Source organism: Mastigoproctus giganteus, chromosome 10 (assembly GCF_048544385.1).
Source record: "Mastigoproctus giganteus isolate SK-2022 chromosome 10, ASM4854438v1, whole genome shotgun sequence".
Classification (NCBI taxonomy): Eukaryota; Metazoa; Arthropoda; class Arachnida; order Uropygi; family Thelyphonidae; genus Mastigoproctus; species Mastigoproctus giganteus.
Genome location: NC_143584.1, coordinates 101,041,003 through 101,061,530, shown reverse-complemented (window position 1 = coordinate 101,061,530; position 20,528 = coordinate 101,041,003). Strand labels below are relative to the sequence as shown.

The following is a 20,528-nucleotide window of genomic DNA, read 5'->3' as shown; positions in this document are numbered from 1 at the left end:
TGACAGCTTATATATATATATATATATGAGCTGTCAGTTTCTCAGGAGCAATGACACAAATATAAAGAAGTCATTTATCATACAAATCTACTTACAATACATAATGGGTGTTCATCTACATGTAATTTGTTCATTTTTCTCATTCAATCTGTTAATATACACTATCATTTCCATGAAATCTCTTAATTAACAATTTTAATCACTTCCTCATTTCTCTTAATCACCAATATCAATTCACAACAGCAATCCATAAGTTGCTAAATTAATGCTAACAATTCCAATTTTCTTTACAACTTCAACCAATAAACCAACTCAATACTAAACATTTCCTTATTTCTCATAATTTCAACTTCACCCTAAAATAATTATTCTAAAATAATCTCCCACTTCACCTAAGTACCATTTCCAAAACAACACAGTTTAGAGGACCATATATCAGGTCTCAAATGAGAAAGTGTCAGATATCGTAAGATATCTAAATCTGTAAACATGAATGATTATAATTTAAGTTCAATGAAACGATTTAATAAAAATTTGCCTTTATTCATTATAAAATATGCAATTTTTTTTTTAAAGTAGTACAGAATAGAAAATAAATTTATACCAAAACTCTTTTCACAGTATTAAGAAATTATGTCAGAGATACAGTGGATGTTTCATGTTCCAATTTCAAGTCCTGAATTATAATCTGTATACCTTTTATTACAGAGAACATAGCATTTCTTTCAATATTATTTATAATAGCTGCCATCCAAAATGAAAAGGCTAAAAACAATGACAAAATAATACGCATCACCATAAGAACTCTACTAAATCCATAAGACATATCAATTGGTATAGTGACCACTAGAAGACAAAAAATAAGGCATGTCAACAATATGTAAAATATTTGATCACTCCTAAGATTTGACAAATTTTCTAATAGCAGATCATGAGCATCACTGAGGGCTTGCAGCTGAGCATGACGATCAATTTGTGTGCTGCATGCTAAAAATGAAATAAATAAATTTTAATCATGTGGTAGAAAATAATGCTTGATATAATAATCAAAAAAATTATACATAAAGTGAGTTACATTTAAATTATATTTTAAAAAAATTATGTTCACAACTAAAATGAAGCACATACTAAACCATTCCTGAAATTCAAGATACTGCTCAGGTTCAATAATAAAGGATTACAAAATAAATTTTGGTGAATTCATTTTAAAAAGTTTTTAAAGAAATATGAATAAACTTTATGCACTGGTATGCAAAACTTACAGACCAACACCATTTCTAAAGGTTACAACAACAAAATCTTTACTTAAGGTACTTTTTACAGATGAGAGTAGATTCAGTCACACAGTGATTCTGGACATCAGCTAATCTGGAGAGAGGGTGGCACACGGTATCACTGAAAGGGATCAATATGGCAGTCAAGGTGTTATCTTGGATGGACACACACACACCACTCTAGATAATGGAAGGTGGTACTGTAACCCATGCACACTACTGTATTGAGGTAATCCTTCCCCATGTGCATCTGTTCCGAGGTGGCATTGGCCCGGAATTCGTGTTTATGGATGATAATGCCACATCCCATCGCACTGCAGCTGTTGATATGCTTTTAGAAAGTGAGGACATTGTTTGTATGGATTTGCCTGCCCATTCCGTCGACCTTAATCCCATCGAACACACGAGACACTCTGGGGGGGCTGCAAAGTGGCACATCCACACCCACCAGAAAATGTTCACCAGCTGAAGATGGCGCTGACAGAGGAAAGGACGATGTTACCGCAAGAACTTAACAACATTATTCTAAGTACGGACAGGCAGTGCGGACCTCTTCCCTTTCTTCCATCTTTGGCAGTGATGCATCTGTAACATGGCAGCCAGTGCTATGTTGCCATTATTGAATAAGTCCCTTTATACCGTTGTTGTTTCCTTCATCATTTCTGTACCTCACAAGGTTCCTTTGGTATGCTTTTCCCATATTCAGGCCGCTCCTATAAGAACAGGTAAAAACTTGACTGGTCCTTAAATTTTGTACACCGGTGTATATCATACCTACATTATCTTAACTGATTATATTTATGATTACCATAGATATACGAGTATAAAATAAGAAATTTTGAATGTTTTTCAGAATCAAAAAATACAGGTTGCTTCATTTCAGGTTTTTTACATAGAGAAAAATATGTTAATAACTTTAAATAATTTTTAATGTTACCAGGAAAAATCCATCTTGTACTCAGTTCTTAATAAAGTATATTGCACATCTATTTGCAAAGAATTTTTACTGCAAGGTATTTTTTAAGAACAAGTCCAAGTGACAGTTTTGCATTTGAAGATGATAAAGCACTCAAAACCTACTTTGGTATGTTTATTTCTGAATTGGAAATATGAACATAATACCAACGTAGGTTTTGTGTGTGTTTATCTTCAAACAACAGTTCACCTACACATGCTGCTCAAGGAATACCAGTTTTGCATTTCTCAACCTTTATAACGTAAGTTTGTTGTTGTGCACTAGATGGAAACTGATGTTCAAGTGCTTTTTGTTTTAATCAGTTGCTCATTTGATAGTACTGGTAATCAAAAACTGTTCAGAAAACTTCATTTCTGCCCATATTGTAACTCCCAGATCCCTTTCCTCTGCAAGTGTTTTAAATTCAACCCCGCCAAATCTATAATTTATTTGTGCATTGCTATTCCCCAAGTGTATTCTTGCACATAGCTGCCACTTCTCTGACTACCTTTGAAGTCTGTTCAATTTATCCTGAAGGAGTGCTGCTTGGCTTGGCACAGATCATTAACGACACTGCCAATCTTTGTCATCTGCAAATTTGGACATACCTTCTATCCCTTTGTCATCTGCCATGTTAATGTTTTCATATGTATACGGGATTTATGTTAAAATTCCAATTATATCGAAGTGTATAGCCAAAAGGGTTTTTTTTTTTGTCCTGTTACTCACCAAGTACTGATTTTGAAATATAAAGTAATGCTCATCCCCAAACCTGTAAAACTAAGCCTAACATATGCTAATGACCTTTCTTGGCAATACTTTTCTGGCTCACAAACTGACAACAAATGGCCCTCTGGCTAACTAAGTGTAAAATCAACCCTCTTAGAACTCAAGAAGAACTGCAGTCTGCTGTATTTAATAAGCTCATAGAATTATTATTATTATATATAATTATTAATAACCCTCTTAGAACTGAAGGAGAATTACGAGCAGCAGCCTTCTGTATTTAATAAGCTCATTTTGTTCAGAATCAATAAGCATCCTAAAGGCAAAAAAGCTGGAAAAAGAAGGAACTGTAACCACAGCATTAAATTGAGCACTACTTTGAAAGGCAATAATGATCCAGCAATAAACCAAAGGATCTTGGCTCAACAACAGCAAACGGCAAAGCTGAGTGTAGCGAAATACCTATAAGAATTACACCCCAGAATATGTATGCAAATCCAACCAAAACAGTTCAGATTAATAATTGCTGTGGGTCATAGAAAGCAGAGAGAAATTATGCAAAAATCCAGAAAATGTACCTAAGAGAAATCAAATTAAATAAGCCACCACTGCAGGTTAAAACTCTCCTGCAGAACATCAGAAGTATTCAAAATAAAATCACCACTCTGAAAAACCATAACCCTGTCTAAATTCTACGATCTCACCCTACCCACGGAAACCTGGACTTCGTCTGAACAAGAAGATTTTATTATCACCAACTACAGCTACAAAAAAAGGTAGAGGAACCGCCATTTTCCTGAACTCATTTTTGATAGTGTCAGAATCCAAATGCCCTTCATATAACTTCGAGGCAATCCACATCAGAACTAAACTGACAAATAATTTTCTGGATATCATCACAACTATATGCCTCCTAAGTCCTCCATGGAAAGATATTTCTGCATTTGTAAACTGGGCTATCACTAAATTCTCAAAAAACAACTCCATTATTATTGGTGGGGACTCAAAAGTATTTTGTTATTTTCTGCCGGCTCCAGGGTTTCCCCTATCCACTGTTGAACAGTAACTGTAAATTATTTACAATTTATAGTTTAGCAAAACATCCTGAGCCACCAACTTAACAGCAATGATTACAATCAAATAAGTCTCTTGCTGAGACCAATGTAGTATATTTGACTATACAGTATATTAAGACTTCTGTCAGCAAAGAACCAATTATACATCAGTATTTCACCTAGTCAGGTATTACCTGTAAACTAATCAACCTATAGTGTTATACATTGCATATCAGTCATCCATAATATTTGGAACTCAGTAATTACAATATGTCGAAAGCACCAATTTCTATATTAACCTTTACAACTTATACAGATAGCTAAAAAGTACCAATTTGGTTACAATGAGGTCAGACATATCTTAGAATTTAGGATTTGATACACCTTATTAGAGAACCAGGACACTGCCCACCCAACGGTGAACCTGGCACATCAACATTTACACATAACGTTAACAGTAAGGCTAAGCAAATGAGGCTATAGCAAATTATTTGCACTGCTATTTATTATTACCAATAGCTCAGTTAGCTATTCAAACAGATTTTACAACTCCAGTCAGGACAATTGTTTTGATGTTGCTAGCATTAGAAGTTTTTGCAATTTCATCAGCACTTTGCAGCTTGTCGAAAATTGATAATCTAGTGTTGTCTTCTTTCACTGGCATGTACAGGTTAACAGAAAACTGGTTGAGCTGTGCTGAAATACTGTTCATTCTACAATACAGGCCAATATCAATACTGAAAGTAATTGTGCAGTACTTCATATTTAATTGGCAGTTTGCCATTGATTACCTGGCACATCAACATGCTCCCGACGTTGAAATTGTGCAACAAGCTCCTGAAGTTGCAATCAGGAAGAAGTGCTGGACTTGAGTTAGGATTTTTTTCACCATGACTGCGTATACTGGGGCTTTGCTATGCTGTGAGCCCCAAGCACTTCCAGCATAGCAAACAATAGGAATAAATATGCATTTGTAGTACAGCTTGAGAGTGGAGGGTTTCAGACCCCAAGAACCTTTGGTAATTCTAATTATTTTACCTGCAATCTTTATTTTGCTTGGTACATATTTAGCATGGGTAATGAATTGGAGTTTGTTATCTATCATATTGGTGGGGACTTTAATTTATAGCTACCATCTAGTGATCCATCTTAATTTATAACATATGTTACAAATATAATCACAGTTTGAAAGCTTGGGTTTAAAACCTTTAATTTAATCGCCTACCAGAGGTAATAACACATTGAACCAAATCTGTACTGCTACTATGTCTATGGAACAAATCACTTCAACAACGATACGAATTTAAAGAATGTTTGCTGTCCATCAACCTCGAAAGAGGTGATGAAAGACTCACTTAAAAATCTCCCTTCTAAAGGTACCGTGGGACACGACAATGTACAATGATCATGATCAAAATTGTTAATGTCTACATTTTAGACCTTGTCTTTTTTTCAATCAGGCCTTATATAATAACTTTTTCCCCTTGGAATGGGCTCGCTACCAAAATGCAAACACATCAAAAGCAACAGCGACACCAGGCCAATATCAATCTTATCCCCTATCCTAAAACTCCTAGAAAGATCTATGCTACAAACAATTAGGAAGAAACTCTTCCAAACACATTATAATCAGATTCACTACACCAGCGTTTCCCAAACTGCGTTCCACGAGATGTGAACAAGTGTTCCCTGAAAAATTGTAATTAATAATTAAAAAATAAAATTTTAACAATTTCTATATTAATATACTGGCATAGACTAATAATCAAACACTTTATTTCGGCGGGCTTTTGTATAGAGAAGTATGCATAGAGGTAATGGCATCAACAAAAGTAGCAATGCAGTGATCTAATATGCCATTTGTATGCAACTTAGCCTGGGGTACACGGGTTGAAGGAGAGGGGGAAGCGAAATGATATAATTAAACTCACTTCCTTGTATAATTTTTTTTTTTGGATAATGATCAGTATTTCAAAATATTATTATTAAAATAATGACCATGGATTTGTGGTTGAAAAAGGAACTTTAAAATGGACCACATTTGCAATACTTCTAGTATTAGTATTGCAAATGTAGTCCATGAAAACGAACATGATATTGTCACACTTTAAAGTGAGGATGAACAATCACAGCCTTTTGTTCCCCAAAAATCAAGTGAAAAAACAGAAACCAACTAATAAAAGACCAAAACGAAAGTATAATGACATTTGCATTTCGGCTTTACATGTGTTGGAAATGAAGGTGCTCTTGATGCACACTATGTCATATGTAATAAAATATTAGCAAACAGTTCTTTAGCTCACGGTAAACTTGTGTTCCATAAATATATTGAGAGATGAAGTGTTCCATAACTAAAAGTTTGGAAAACGCTGCACTACACAATTATTGACAGATCCACGTTGGCCAACCTTTTCACAACAAACCAAATATTCTGAAGTCCCTTAATTCTAAAAATCAAATTGACAATTTACACAGACACCAGTTCTGCATTCAGTGCAGTGTCAACATACTCTCTCCTGAATCTCCTCAAACAATTCTACCTCATCAATGCTAGCCGGGTGGGTAAAGTGCCTGCCTAGCAACCCAAAGGTCGCGGGTTTGAATCCCGCCTCGGGCTTGGATCAAAGTACTGCAAAACCTTGGGAAGTGCATTATGGCCACAGAAGCTGATGCGCCAACAACTACCAAAAAAAAAAAAAAAAAAAACCCTCATCAATGGTAATCTATTAAATCTCTTTGCCAACTTTCTCAAAGAAAGAGCCCTTCTAACAAACTTCAAAAACAAATCCTATTGTTCCATTTGCTCATCTGGAATTCCCCCATTGCGGGACACTATTGGCAATAATGTTCCCTGCAATCCTCCAACCATTCTTACTAACCCATAAGTATATAATGTCTTATGTGGAGTGGACAATGTTCAAATCAATCAGCTATCTGCACTCAAGAGCTGATCTGTAACACCCTCCAAAAATTTGCCTTATACCTCAAATCTTTAAATCTCTCACTCAACCACCCAAAATCCAGTCACCTCCAAATTTCACTTAAAAAGAGCATCTTTCCAATAACTGCTTTGCTGAATGCACAAACTACTCCTATTGTATCAGACCATAAGGATCTGGAAATTTTCTACAACTCCAAATCCCATTTCTCTACTCATCTAAACTACCTGTTAAAAAAACTCAAGAGTCAGACGGCTGGCAAAACAAAACCTTCAACCTATCCACTCTGCCCATATAATTCAATTCTTCTCCAAAATCATCAAGCCAAAAATTGTTTATGCTTTCCCTGTTTGTGCTAGTGTGGCCAATGCAAATTTCAAAAAGATATCTTCCCCTGAATACTGCTTTCTTTAAGTTCAGCTATAAACCTCTCTCTGCCCAGTCTTTCATGGTTTATTGTCTAAACTATGATTTTTCACTCTCAATTTGGTACAATAACCTATCTTTCTTTGCAAAACTGTACAGCCCTGATATTGATTGCCCAGAAATTTGGGGAGTCATAGCTTGGAGAATTCCTAGTAAAGTGGCAAGGTCCAAACCAACGCTGGCCCCTTGACTAATCCGACTCCGTTTAATCAAAACGCACTTTCCATTCAACACATTTCTTTATTAACGGATTGAATTTAGACACTGTCTTAATACCTCAAAACAAAACTCTGCTATCATAAACTTATACTAAAGAAAGCAAGCTTATACAGCATCGGCCCAAAAAAAAAAAAAAAACTTCCCATTTCACTGATCCATTCATTCCAAATCTTTATCTAGTTCTGCCTTAAATTTATTTAAGCTATCAACTTCCACAACAACAGATGGAAGTTTGTTCCGGCAATCAACTACCCATTGGCTAAAGGCAAAGTTTCGCACATCCATTCTACAACTGTATCATCAGTTTGAATCTATGCCCCCGCCTCAGGTTTGTAATCTGAGCAAGAGGAATCCCATCGCTAACTTCCGCTGCTGCCTCCTTCAGTATAACTGGATAGATCCCATCTACCCCAGGTACCTTTCTTATGTTTAACTTCAACAATTTCTCCTCCACTTTTCTCTGTTATTACAAAATCATTTAACTCCCTTTTAGAGTTTGATAAACATCTGGCCCTCTCCTCCTTGAATAACTTCTCATGGATGTAGATGCGAAATACTCATTTAGTTCGGCAGCTATCTGAGAATGATAATCTACAGTCAAACCATTGATATCAAGTGGCCCAATCTGATTCATCCCCTTCCTTTTAGAGTTTATATAAGTAAAGAAGTCCTTGCTGTTTTTCTTTGCATCCTTTGCCAAATATTTTTCGTAATCTGCCTTTGCTTGCCTAACCTCCTTTGTGACTGGATTACAGACTAGCTTGCATCTAGCATAGGATTCTGTGTCACCTGACAATTTATGTGCTTCCCATGCATTTTTCTTCTCTGCCACAAGTCTCATTAGTTCATCTGACATCCATTTGGGCCTAAACTTGGAGGAGTATTTCATAGTTGGAACAAAAAGCCTAGTAGCCTCCAAAATTACATCCTTGAATGCTTCTCGTATAGAATTTGCTGTTGGTCCCACTATATAGAACCTAAAAAATCTCTGAGAACCTAAAAACCCTTCCCTTTACCCCTGATGGTAGTTACATCTTTAAGTAAATCCCATATCAGTACACTGTTATCACTGCCACCTAGTGGTTCCTTTATGTGTAAATTCCTAATGCATGAATAATCACTGCTGATAATCAGATCAAGTGTTACTCCCTCTTGTTGCCTCACTAACATGCTGCTGTAGAAAAGAATCATCCAATAAATCCACAAAGGCCTTGCTAGTGTGCGAATGACCAACCACAAGTTCCAGTCTATATCTGGGAAGTTAAAATCCCCCAGTATAAGACACTGTTTACTGGCCCACTCTATTTCTCTGTATAATTGTTCATTGTACTCATCATAGGCATTAGGCTTATAACAAACTCCTACCCTCATTTTTGCTTTCCCAGTGCTTATGTCACACCAAATTGACTCAACATTGCACTGTCCATCTATCAACTGGATGCACTTCCTTAGATTTTAGTTGTTTCTTAACTAACAGCATAACCCCCTACTTGCTTTCTATCTTGTCTATCGTTTCTGTACACATTGTACTCCCCGAATTCCAATTCTGCATCCCTTATATCTGCGTGACACCAGTCTCTGATATCCCAACAATATCCGGCTTGGACGTCTTAACCAGCAATTCAAATTCATCAAATTTATTTACTATACCCCAAGCATTGATGTACATGCACCTGTTCTTACTCTTACTCTAACACAGCCCATGTATTTACTTGTTTCATGACTCCCAGCAGTTCCTGAAATCCCCAGCAACTTTCTTTCTGGGCTGCTGCTCATTCCAATAGAAGCAGCACAAGAATCATTTCCACCTCTGCCTGCAGCTCCTGTTAATCTATTAGTCTGTGAATCCCCCCCAAGCCAGCAGTTTTCTGACCCACCCAACATTGCCTCGATAGCATCAGAAAATATTTTTGCACCCTTTCTATTTAAGCGTATCACATCCCTGCAGAAGCAATCTCTCCTAACCTCAAACAAGCACAGACCACGCTTTGTGTCACGATTGACAAGGCTCTAATCATATACTCCCTCCTATCGTGTCTGGGCAGGATTGTAGATATTTTCAAATTTAATCCCAACTCGCAACTTTTTTTCACCATTGACCTGTACTTGCTAAGTAAAAACCATAGATCTTCTACACTTAATGCCATTAGTGCCACGATATCACCTTTTGTGCCCTTAAAAGATGATATCTGCTCTACAACATCAACTTTTGTCCCTGGCAGACACTCTGCTCCTATTCCACCTATCCTTTTTTGCACAATATATTTCCTTGACAATTGAGTCACCAACAATAACTAGCTCCTGTGGATCCAGCACATTCTGCCCTGAAGGCTGCCGCTGTGTTGCCTGGTGCATAAAGAGTGAGCTCTAGTGTTGAGTTGGGCAGCTGAGAGCTTTATGGGCCCCCATTTTAATTCCTTTGAGGGCATCCACCCAACTTTCCAAGCTCTCATAGACGCCCATCAGAACACTGAGTTGGCACCTAATTTCTTCACATTCTCTAGTACATACATAAAGACATCCTCCAGGGCTAGACGACTTTTTGGAGAGAGAGAGAGAGAGATCCGCAAACATCTCGCATTTTGCACATTTTTTTAGACTGTGATGCATTGGAGAATTGTACCCTTCAGTTCTCCTGCAAACCACAGCACTTTTGCTATTTTGCGCACATTGCTTTGCCACTCTAGTCTGGGCACGAGTTCCATTTAAATACAATTTAATTAACATCAAAAATTAAACAGATTTATAAATTTAATTGATTAAATGCAGTGCTATGTATTATGCTGTCTAGTTTTATGTCATGCCATATGCTATCAAGTTCAAGATATATGTAATACTATTCCATATCGATACTACACAATGGCAGCAAGTTTCGAATGATACAAGTTTTACTGATACTAAATAAAAACCCACAAAATCTTTATCTAAGTTCAAAATAAACTAAGTATTGTAACATGAATATACAGCTACTTCTAGAAAATAAATTAATATACCAATTTAGTCAATGAAATGGTAAAAATTTAAGAAAAACTTCTGTATTAGCTGGAGCCGTAAAAACTTCGCCCGCACTGAGCTAATCTCTATCCCAAAAAAGCATTAGCTATCTTTGTACATCTCGAGAATTTAGTGCTAGCCAAGTCATGCCAGTTGTGTTTACTTAATCTTTTACTATATTAGAAAAGAATAGCGAAAGCTTAAAAAACGGTACTCACCTTGAAATTAATCTGCGATGGTTTACTTAGGTAGCGTGATAAGTATGACAATAAGTTGGTGGGGGTAACCTCTGGATATAAATTTGTCGGTAATATACTGTATTTCATTGTCGGTAATATACTGTATTTCAATATTACCGACAAATTTATATCCAGAGGTTACCCCCACCAACTTATTTTAAATACAATCCTTAACGCTAAAAATAAAATTAAATCTAACACCCCAACCAAAGACAAAAATAAAACAAACATCCGCATAGTCCTCCCTTACCACAATGAACTAGCAGGACAGTTCCGACGCCTATTTAACAACACTGATATCTCCCTTGTTTTTTCCACCTACAACAAATTAGGATCCTTCTTCAGCACCTATAAAGACACATACAAATATCCTACAAACGACCTTAATAATATTATATATCTCATTAATTGTCAACCAAACTGCAACACATGTTATATCGGAAGTACCACTACTAAATTTGGCTCATCAAAAACATCCAACACCCGTGCATACTACCATTTCCATAGTCTCATGTCTAACCAATCTGTCACAGAACTTACAACTCATGCCCAGACTCACAACCACAATCCGCTCATCGACTCTGCCATTTCCATCATTAAACTAAAATCCAGCTACAGAATACTTCAATATGAAGCCCTAGTTATTGAATGGTACAAGCACCACTCTAACCTCAAAATTCTAAATTCTAAACTCCCCTTCAATCTTTCCCCAATTTGGAACCTCTCGAGATTAAAGTTCCCACATGTCAAAAAAGGCATCACGAGAGTATAACTTTTTATTCTTAAAATATCATGCGCGTTCTCTCCCCACACATTGCCAACTGAAGACGTTCTTTAACTAACGAAAGTCCTCGTAAAGACTATTGGCTTCATCGGATTCACTTACATAGTTTTTAATTATTCTTCCTTTCTTTTATTTTGATGACAATCAAGGATTGGATGTGTACACTTCTATTTCCTTGCGCCTATTTAACTCAGTCAACTTTTACCTACTTCCCTCCCTTTTAATTTTCCAATTTAACAATTCAACTTAAACATTAACCACGCTACCTAAGTAAACCATCGCAGATTAATTTCAAGGTGAGTACCGTTTTTTAAGCTTTCGCTATTCTTTTCTAGTCTATTAACACGGTACTTGAAGATTTCTAAAAATTTCGTATTGTCTTTTACTATATGTGTTGATAATTGTTGTCTTCCTATTAGTTGTACTATATTCTAAATGTACGTTTCTTTATATTTTACTGTAAGCCCTAGCTGTTTCATTAGTTGTCCCGGGGCAAGCTCAGCATTTCAGTATATTTCTGTACAGTATATATGGCAGATCCCGACATGGCCACGCTGACCCGCAACCACTTGCCTGTTTGTATCTGTTGCCTCTCTGTATTGTAGGAACTCCTAACCAAGATAATAAACGGAATTTATTTATTATTACTGCAAACACAGTTGAGACTAAGTAATTTTCTATAGTATACTACCCAAGCTTTATCTTCCCAAGAATTCTTTGTATCCCAAGCTTTATCTTCCTACCCATTTGAAACACTGCTACCAATCATAACATCTTATCAACATCAGATGTTGTGGCAACAAACAAGAATTCATGAGGTGAGTGCATGCATTACCTTGACCCATATAATCAGATAAGCAGGGATCTAAATTACACTTATCCTAACTAGCAGTTTCCTTGAACCATTAGGGTATCCTCAATGATACTGGCAAAAATACCTGTGCCACCTTTGTTCAAATGCACACCATCTCTACAAAACAGATTCCCTTTACCTACAAATGTGGGCCACGCTGATAAAAAAATTCCCCACAACTTCAAGATGGTAGAAAACAAAGGAACAAAACCAAGTAACCTTTGTATTTTAAAAACTAATTAATTAAACTTGCAAAAATTTTATATTCATAGATTCCTGAGGGCATCAACTATCCCCTGAATGTGTTTTTGTCAGTAAAGTAACAGTGGGGACATCTCTCAAATATATCTATTGTAATGTAACAATCAGCTCCACAAAACAAGCATAGAATTAATATCTAGTATCCTCATCTCTGGGGCTTAGAGGGGAACAGGTATCCTGTGTGTTATCAGACACTCAGCCTAAAACACTGATGGATCCAATATCTCTCTATTACAGAAGATTTAGGAGAAGTCCGGTTGGCCTGCCTCCCTAAAATCCACTCATGCACACCTTCTTGATGGTAAGCCCTGTTATGTCACTTAGGTGGCAACGAACGTGTAGAGTGGTTCTCTTCAAGAGGAAAAGACCAAACCCTCCAGCATGAGAGCACAACAATACAAATGGCCCTCAGTCCCCAGCAGCTTTCACTCTCCCTCTTACGGCAGCGAGAGGATCAGAGGGTGCTAAGAATCTCTGGGTACAACCAGGCTGCCATGCACGGAAACTGAACTTGGCCTGTTATAACGTATAATCACTCATCGGTGAAGACAGAATATTAGAGCTGGAAAAGGAATTAGAAAATGTGAATTGGAATATCATCGGTTTGGCTGAAACAAGAAGAAGAAATGAATCACTTATAAGTTTATCAAGTGGAAATCTGCTGTACACCAATGGAAACAGTGAAAGGAGTGAAGGTATAGTTGGGTTTCTGGTCCATAAAGATTTTAAAAACAACATTTTGGAATTCAAAAGTACATCACCAAGGGTGTCAAGACTAATACTCAAGATTTCTAAGAGGTACAAGCTAAAGATTATAATGATTTATGCACTAACATCGAGCCATGATGATGAAGAGGTTGAAGAAATGTACACCGAAATTGAGAGCACTGCACTATTATTATGGGGGACTTTAATGCTAAGGTTGGAAAAAGGCTAAACAGTGCAGAAAGAGGAACTATAGGAAATTTTGGAATTGGTGAAAGAAATAAAAGAAGTGAAAGACTTGTGGAATTTGCAGAATCTCAAGGACTGTCAGTAATGAACACTTTTTTCAAGAAAAGGGTGGACATGGAAGAGTCCAAATGGATTAACAACTAATGAAATCGACTTCATCCTCACTAACAGAAGATATATTGTGAATGATGTTACTGTCCTGAATAAGGTAAATGTTGGAAGTGATCACAGAATGGTAAGATGTACACTTGATATAGATGTAGGAAAGGAAAAAACTGACTCGAGTAAATAATACAAAGGTCTTTGAGATAACAGAGGAGGAGAAAAAGCAGTATGTACTGGAACTTAAGAACAAGTTTGAGCTTCTGCAGACTGCTCAGGACCAAGATATCGACGAGGAATATTACAACTTTCTGGAAGTGATAAAGCCCAAGAAACCTATAGGGAAACAGAAATCCAAAGAAGAAAAATTAGTCAAGAAACACTTGTCATGATGAATCGAAGACAACAAATGAAGAGAAAGAAAAACACTGACGGAGAAAATTGAGTATACTGAGTTATGCAAAGCCATTAGAAAGAGACTCATAACATAAGAAGATTTAACACAAGAAAAGAAGAACAAGCATTAAGGGAAAACAAAGGATTTAAATCAGCAGCCATGAGCAGTAATACAGAAACACAAATGATACTGAAACTGAAGAATAGCGATGGTTACTTATAAACAGCAGAGAAGGCATAATTCAAATAGCAGAAGACTACTATAGAGAATTATACAAGGAGCGAGGGAATGATACCAGCAGTGGGGAAGATGGATTGCAAAGTAGCAACACATATGACATACCCGATATTCTTCCTGATGAGGTAGAACATGCATTGAAGAAAATGAAGAATCGGAAGGCCCCGGGGGAAGATGAAGTTACTGTAGAGTTGTTAAAATCGGGAGGAAGAGACATAACACAAAAACTGGCAAGGCTCTTCACAAAGTGCATTGGAAAAGGTGTGACGCCTAAGCAGTGGAATAATGCAATCATAGTTTTGCTGCTGCATAAGAAAGGAGATAAATCAGAAATTGGAAATTATAGACCAATTAGCTTGTTATCCCACATCTACAAGTTGTTCACAAGGGTCATTACTAACAGATTAGAAAGAATACTTGATCAGAATCAACCAAAAGAGCAAGCTGGCTTTAGGACAGGATTCTCAACTATGGATCACCTTCACGTAATATCACAGCTAATGGAGAAAGCAAATGAATATAAAACACCATTATGCCTGGCATTTGTGGATTATGAAAAGGCATTTGACTCCATACAGCATAAGGCAATGTTTCGGGCACTGGAAAGACAAGGCATAGATACCCCATATATTATGATTTTGAAGAAAATATATGAGAGTGCTACCTCCTTTATTAGACTAGACAAAGACAGTAGCACATTTAAAATCAAGAAAGGAGTTCGACAAGGAGACACAATATCTCAGAAGCTGTTTACTGCTGCCCTTGAGGAAGCTTTCAGAAGATTAGACTGGTCGCAGAAAGGAGTCAATGTGAACGGAGAGTACCTAAACCATTTACGATTTGCAGATGACATTGTGGTTATAAGCCACGATCCCAAAGAATTAGAGGAAAATCTTAATCAGTTATGCACAGTTAGTAAGGATTTTGGACTAAAGATGAATATGACTAAAACAAAAGTAATGATGAACAAGTATGCCACGGAAAGGGAAATAATGATTGTAGGAGCAGTAATTGAAAAGGTGGAGTCATATACTTATCTGGGACAAGTTATTAGCTGTAATAATGATAAATGGCTGGAAGTCAAGAGAAGAATAAATTTTGGATGGATAGCATTCAGGAAATATAGTCATACTGAAGAGCAATATCCCAGTTTGTCTGAAACGTAAAATAATGAACCAATGTATACTCCCCACCATGACTTATGGAAGTGAAACTTGGGCACTCACCAAAAGAATGGAAGAGAAGCTGAGAACTACACAGCGAAGAATGGAACGAATTATATTGGGAATCAGACTGTTAGATAAGAAGAGAAACACATGGATTAGGCAGCAAACTCAAGTAAAGGACATTCTTATCAAAACTAAAGAACTAAAATGGTCTTGGGCAGGACACATAGCTCGAAGACATGATGACAGATGGACTAAGAAAATAACAGAATGGTACCCAAGAGGAGCTAGAAGAAAACCTGGAAGACAAAGGCTTTGTTTGTTTGTTTGTTTCGGGATTTATTGGGCGCATCGGCAACTATGACCATAGTGCGCCAAGAAGACAAAGGCAGAGATGGATAGATGAAATTCATGAGTTTTTGGGTAGTAAATGGATGGCCAGTGCTCAAAACAGAAGGAACTGGAACTTTGATGGAGAGGCCTTCATCCTGCAGTGGATTGAAAATGGCTGATGATGATGATGATCCTCATCTCCCCTTGATGAAAAAGAATAGAATGAAAATTGGCAGACACACACACTCACCAAATGTTCCTCTTTCATATGACTCAACTTCTGATATCTGCTACCTCAATAAATTGAAATTATTCCAATTTTTGAAAGCACACACTAGAAAAGATGTCACCACCATGAATGTATTTCTATCTAGGCCAGTGGTCCCAAACTCAAATTGCATGCAGGCCAAATGCACGATCTGAAAGAAGGCAGCTGACGGGCCGGAATTTTATTATTTGCAGGGCGTGTAAAATTGCTTGGGGGGGAGGCAGTTTGAGACCACTAATCTAGGCAATTCCCCAGAATCCACTGATATTGTGTGTTGTAGCAGCTAGCAGCTTTGCACAGTTAATCGTGTGTTGTGTAGATTTGTGCATTTAGCACTGCATTGTGCTGAATGCCCACTCATCAATCAGCCAACAGAAAATCTGTAAATTCGCTGCCAGTTTGCTGCATTTGGATAGCAATAATCCCAGAATATCATACCAATTCCGTTGTACAGGAACTCCCCGACTTACATAAGGGTTGCGTTCCACGGAATGCTATACATGTCGGATTTTATGTAAGTCGGAATTTCCCCCATGCTTGTGCAGCACTTGATCAATTCAGCGAGCACATGCCTGTGCTCGCTGAATTGATTGAATCAAAAAAGAAATGTTCGACAAACATGTAAATAGAATTATTTATTTTATTAATTCAATTTTACATCATGTGCAGGAAAAAATTACAAAAGTGTGCAATTTAAAAAAATTTCAAAATTATAAAATTACAAAAAAAGAGAGGAGACAGGCATAATGTCAGTAAGTTTTACTTCTCGAGCATCATTGCCAGAATTGACGTCTTCAGCTGATAAGTATGACATTGTGGAGGTTGAGGGCTGTGGAGATTTAGAAGGGGTCGGCCGCTCAACCTTACGAAATAACACATTAATGGATGACTGGACAGTAACTTTTCTTTTCATCGTAGGTTTATTTGTAGCAAGCTAGCATATCATTCACCCCTCTATTAACTTTTAAGAATCGTTTGCTGTCAGAATCCATCTTCTCAAACTTTGTCATTGCCGATGCAATTTCACTAAATGCCACTGCCATCTCTCTGGTGATGAAGCATCTTGAGCCAGGTAGGTAGAGTGCCTGCCTGGCAATTTTTGGTTCATCAAAAAAATGTATGCTGATTTTGTTTTTTGATGCCCACGGAATAATACTGCAGCACTTGGTTCCTGAGAAACAAACTGTAAATGGAGAATATTATGCTAACACATTGCAAGTTCACCTCAAAGGAGCAATTCACAAAAAAGACCAGAACTGCTTAATCAAGAATGATTTCTTCTTCAAGATAACACTAGGCCACATGTCACACAACCAACAATACAAGCTTTAGCGAAAATTGGTGGTCAACCACTAGACCACCCTCCAGCCCAGACCTCGCACCATGCCATTTTCCCGATCCTCAAAAAAGAGTTCAGATAAAAAAAATTTAACACAATTGAAGAAGTTAAATCTGTCACATTCGCTATCCTGCGCCTTTCAGAAAATGGGCTGCAGCATGTGTTTCAGAAGTTAGTGAACCACTGTAAAAGGTGTATAGAATGTGCAGGACACTATTTTGAAAAGGAGACCCATACCAACCTCCCAAGTGACTCAGACTCCAAGCAATGATCTCAGTCCACATATTTTCAGAACTGCCCTTGCAGTACTGTGTGTGAGTGGGGTTAACCTGAATAAACCTTAAAAGAAGGATTACACAAATTACAATATCAACGAAATGAAACTTTGTTTTCATGAAAGTTGGAAACAAACTTTGATAAACCAGTTTTGTTTGCTGATTTCAAATATGTGCTTAGCTTTTTCCTAGCACGCGTAGATTTTGGACTACAACTGCTGTTAACACGAGTACATGTTAAGACAATTTCATTACAAAGCACATGAGAATGGTTACAATTACATTTTATTCATGCTTGTGTAGATTTGTGCATTTAGCATCACATTATTCTGTATGAATGATCACTTAGCAATCAGCCAACAGAAAATCTGGAAATTTGCTGAATTTCGGTAGCAATAATGCCAATATTGGGTGTAAAACACTTTATATACACAGTTTAAATAACACAGCGCAGTATTATAAAAAAAAGATGTGGATCATTTCCTTTGATATAATCCAGAATGTCACAGTAAACATCCAGCATTCCTTTTTTTTTCTACAGTAAATTTCATTTTCCATTGATAAAAACAATAAGGTTGATGATACAACAAGGAAAACAAGGTGGAATAAAATATGTACATCTGCTTTTAGCACTTCCTGGATATTTGTAAATAACATCAAGGGGAAAATAAACGTAAATAATTACTATATAACAAACGTAATTTTCAGAGCATTTATAAAAGTACAAAATACATATGAGCAAAATACAAATCTTTGTCAGATATGTGAAAATCTGCAGAAGTGGTGACATGTCCACACAATAACTTATATTAATTAATTGGCAGACATCAGTCTGCACTGGACTACTAATAATTTTTCATGGACTGTGAATAATCTGAAACTAATTATTTTTACATAAAATAATTGTTTAAGTTTTGCATTTGTTTTATGTCCCCTTAATTTGTTGTGAGACATTTAAAAAAAAACTAACAATACATTATATCGAATGCACCTTTCTTCACGTTCTGCATTAAAAGGAAATAAAAATGTGTTATAATATTTACTTGGCATTTTATTAATTTTGTGTCAAAAAGGAATCTGTACCAAGAAGAGTTACATTTTTACTACTATGGACCTCACAGAAAATTCACTGGCAACCCCTAACTATGGTACTAATGAATGCATTACTGAAAGCATAGAACATGAAAAAAAAATAAAATCCACTCCTTCTGCATTATACACTAACATCGTGGATTTACTAATGGTGAATAGCATGGTTACTTCAGAGTCTCCATAATCATAGGATACCACCCTGGACCAACTCAAAACAGTGCTGGTCAAGGGCCTGTGTGACCTTGTTCTTAGAATATCTAAAAATTTAAGAACGTGACTACCTAAATCTAGCACTGCTTCCTTCACTTGCCCATGTGGTTTTTGGGTGGTGGGAGCAATAATTGTCAGTTATTTTGTTTATTTTAAGCCAAGTTATTTTTAGAGTTTTTAAAGTTATTTTGTTTAACTAGGCTGAACGAATATTAGTTGGTTAGAAAGCACAGATTATAAAATTTTGATACACAAATATAAAACTGTTATTTCAAATCTACACTTGCCAAACCTGTAGTTGAGGAGAGATTCCGGTATCTATTAGAATTATATCAGTATGAATTTTAGTATTCCTCTAGTATGATCTACACTTTCAATCTCCATCGCTATGATAACTTTCCATAGAGTTTCGGGTGTTTTTTTTTTTTTTTGCCCACATTCTTTCTTTTAGATTTGGCTGTACAATAGTTGGGAAATATCTGTAGCTGAGTGGTCAGAAGAGAGAGTGCAATAGTACACACACTCTTTGAATAGACTAGGGTTTATTCAAATCCCTGACTGCTAAATATAGTCAATCTGCCAACCTGCACTGGACCAGCAAGGCAACTTATGGTCCATTACCTCAACATGACTCAGAGAGGCCTCTATCCTGCAATGGATTGACAATGGGTGAAGATTTATTTTGTTTTATTTTTATTTATTTTTTTGGGAAAATACTGATGTTTCTAATGCCTGTTTTTGTTCTTTTTAATAATATAATGTAAAAATAAGAATAAATTTTTTCCATTTTAAACTTTTGCTTGTTTCCCCCCTGCCCCCAAACTCATTAGAGAAGTAAAGGCACCACTTGCCTGCTGTTTTTATTCACCTGCTAGCTGGTTAAGATTGTTTCCCTAGCATTAGTGTCCTGTTCTTTCACTGTCCTTAGGACATCTTTCCCTCAATAATGAATTTTTCAGCTTCATGATTCTTCACATATGTGACAAAAGATGTATCCTTACAGAATCCCTTGTCTAAATTCACAAAGCTTTCAGTACAGATTAACTCGCCTTGACAGAATTGAAGATAAATAACATTCTGACCCAACTCACATTTTTTTGTATTATGTCCTTATGCTTATCAACAGGTTGTCAGCTCATGTATTTAATATCACTAGTCCCCACATGGCAAACAGTAATATTCTCCTTACCATTTTTAAAAATCGACAAGCTGCTACAGGTAACATAATCCTTTATAGTCTTGATTATTTGATTATTCTTGATTATTTCCTACCTCAGAGCAAAAAAAGTAGATCTTCTTTAGAAAAAATAAGTAGACCTTCTTTTCTAAAGAAGGTCTACTTCTTTAGAAAATGGAAACTCATGTAAAACATATTCATATTCAACAATTAAGAACCATGCCCAGAAACCGATTCATTTTCAATATATATT

At 36.5% G+C, this 20,528-nt stretch overlaps 1 protein-coding gene across 1 annotated transcript in view; it reads right to left on the bottom strand.

Annotated features, from left to right (window-relative positions):
* Nucleotides 1–631: 631 nt before the first annotated feature.
* nSMase (neutral sphingomyelinase) overlaps nt 632–20,528 on the bottom strand; it is a 205,070-nt gene continuing 185,173 nt past the window's right edge. Inside the window, exon 8 of the mRNA XM_090382988.1 lies at nt 632–987. Within this exon, the coding sequence (XP_090239114.1) occupies nt 632–987 (356 nt within the window). The remainder of the gene's footprint in view (nt 988–20,528) is intronic.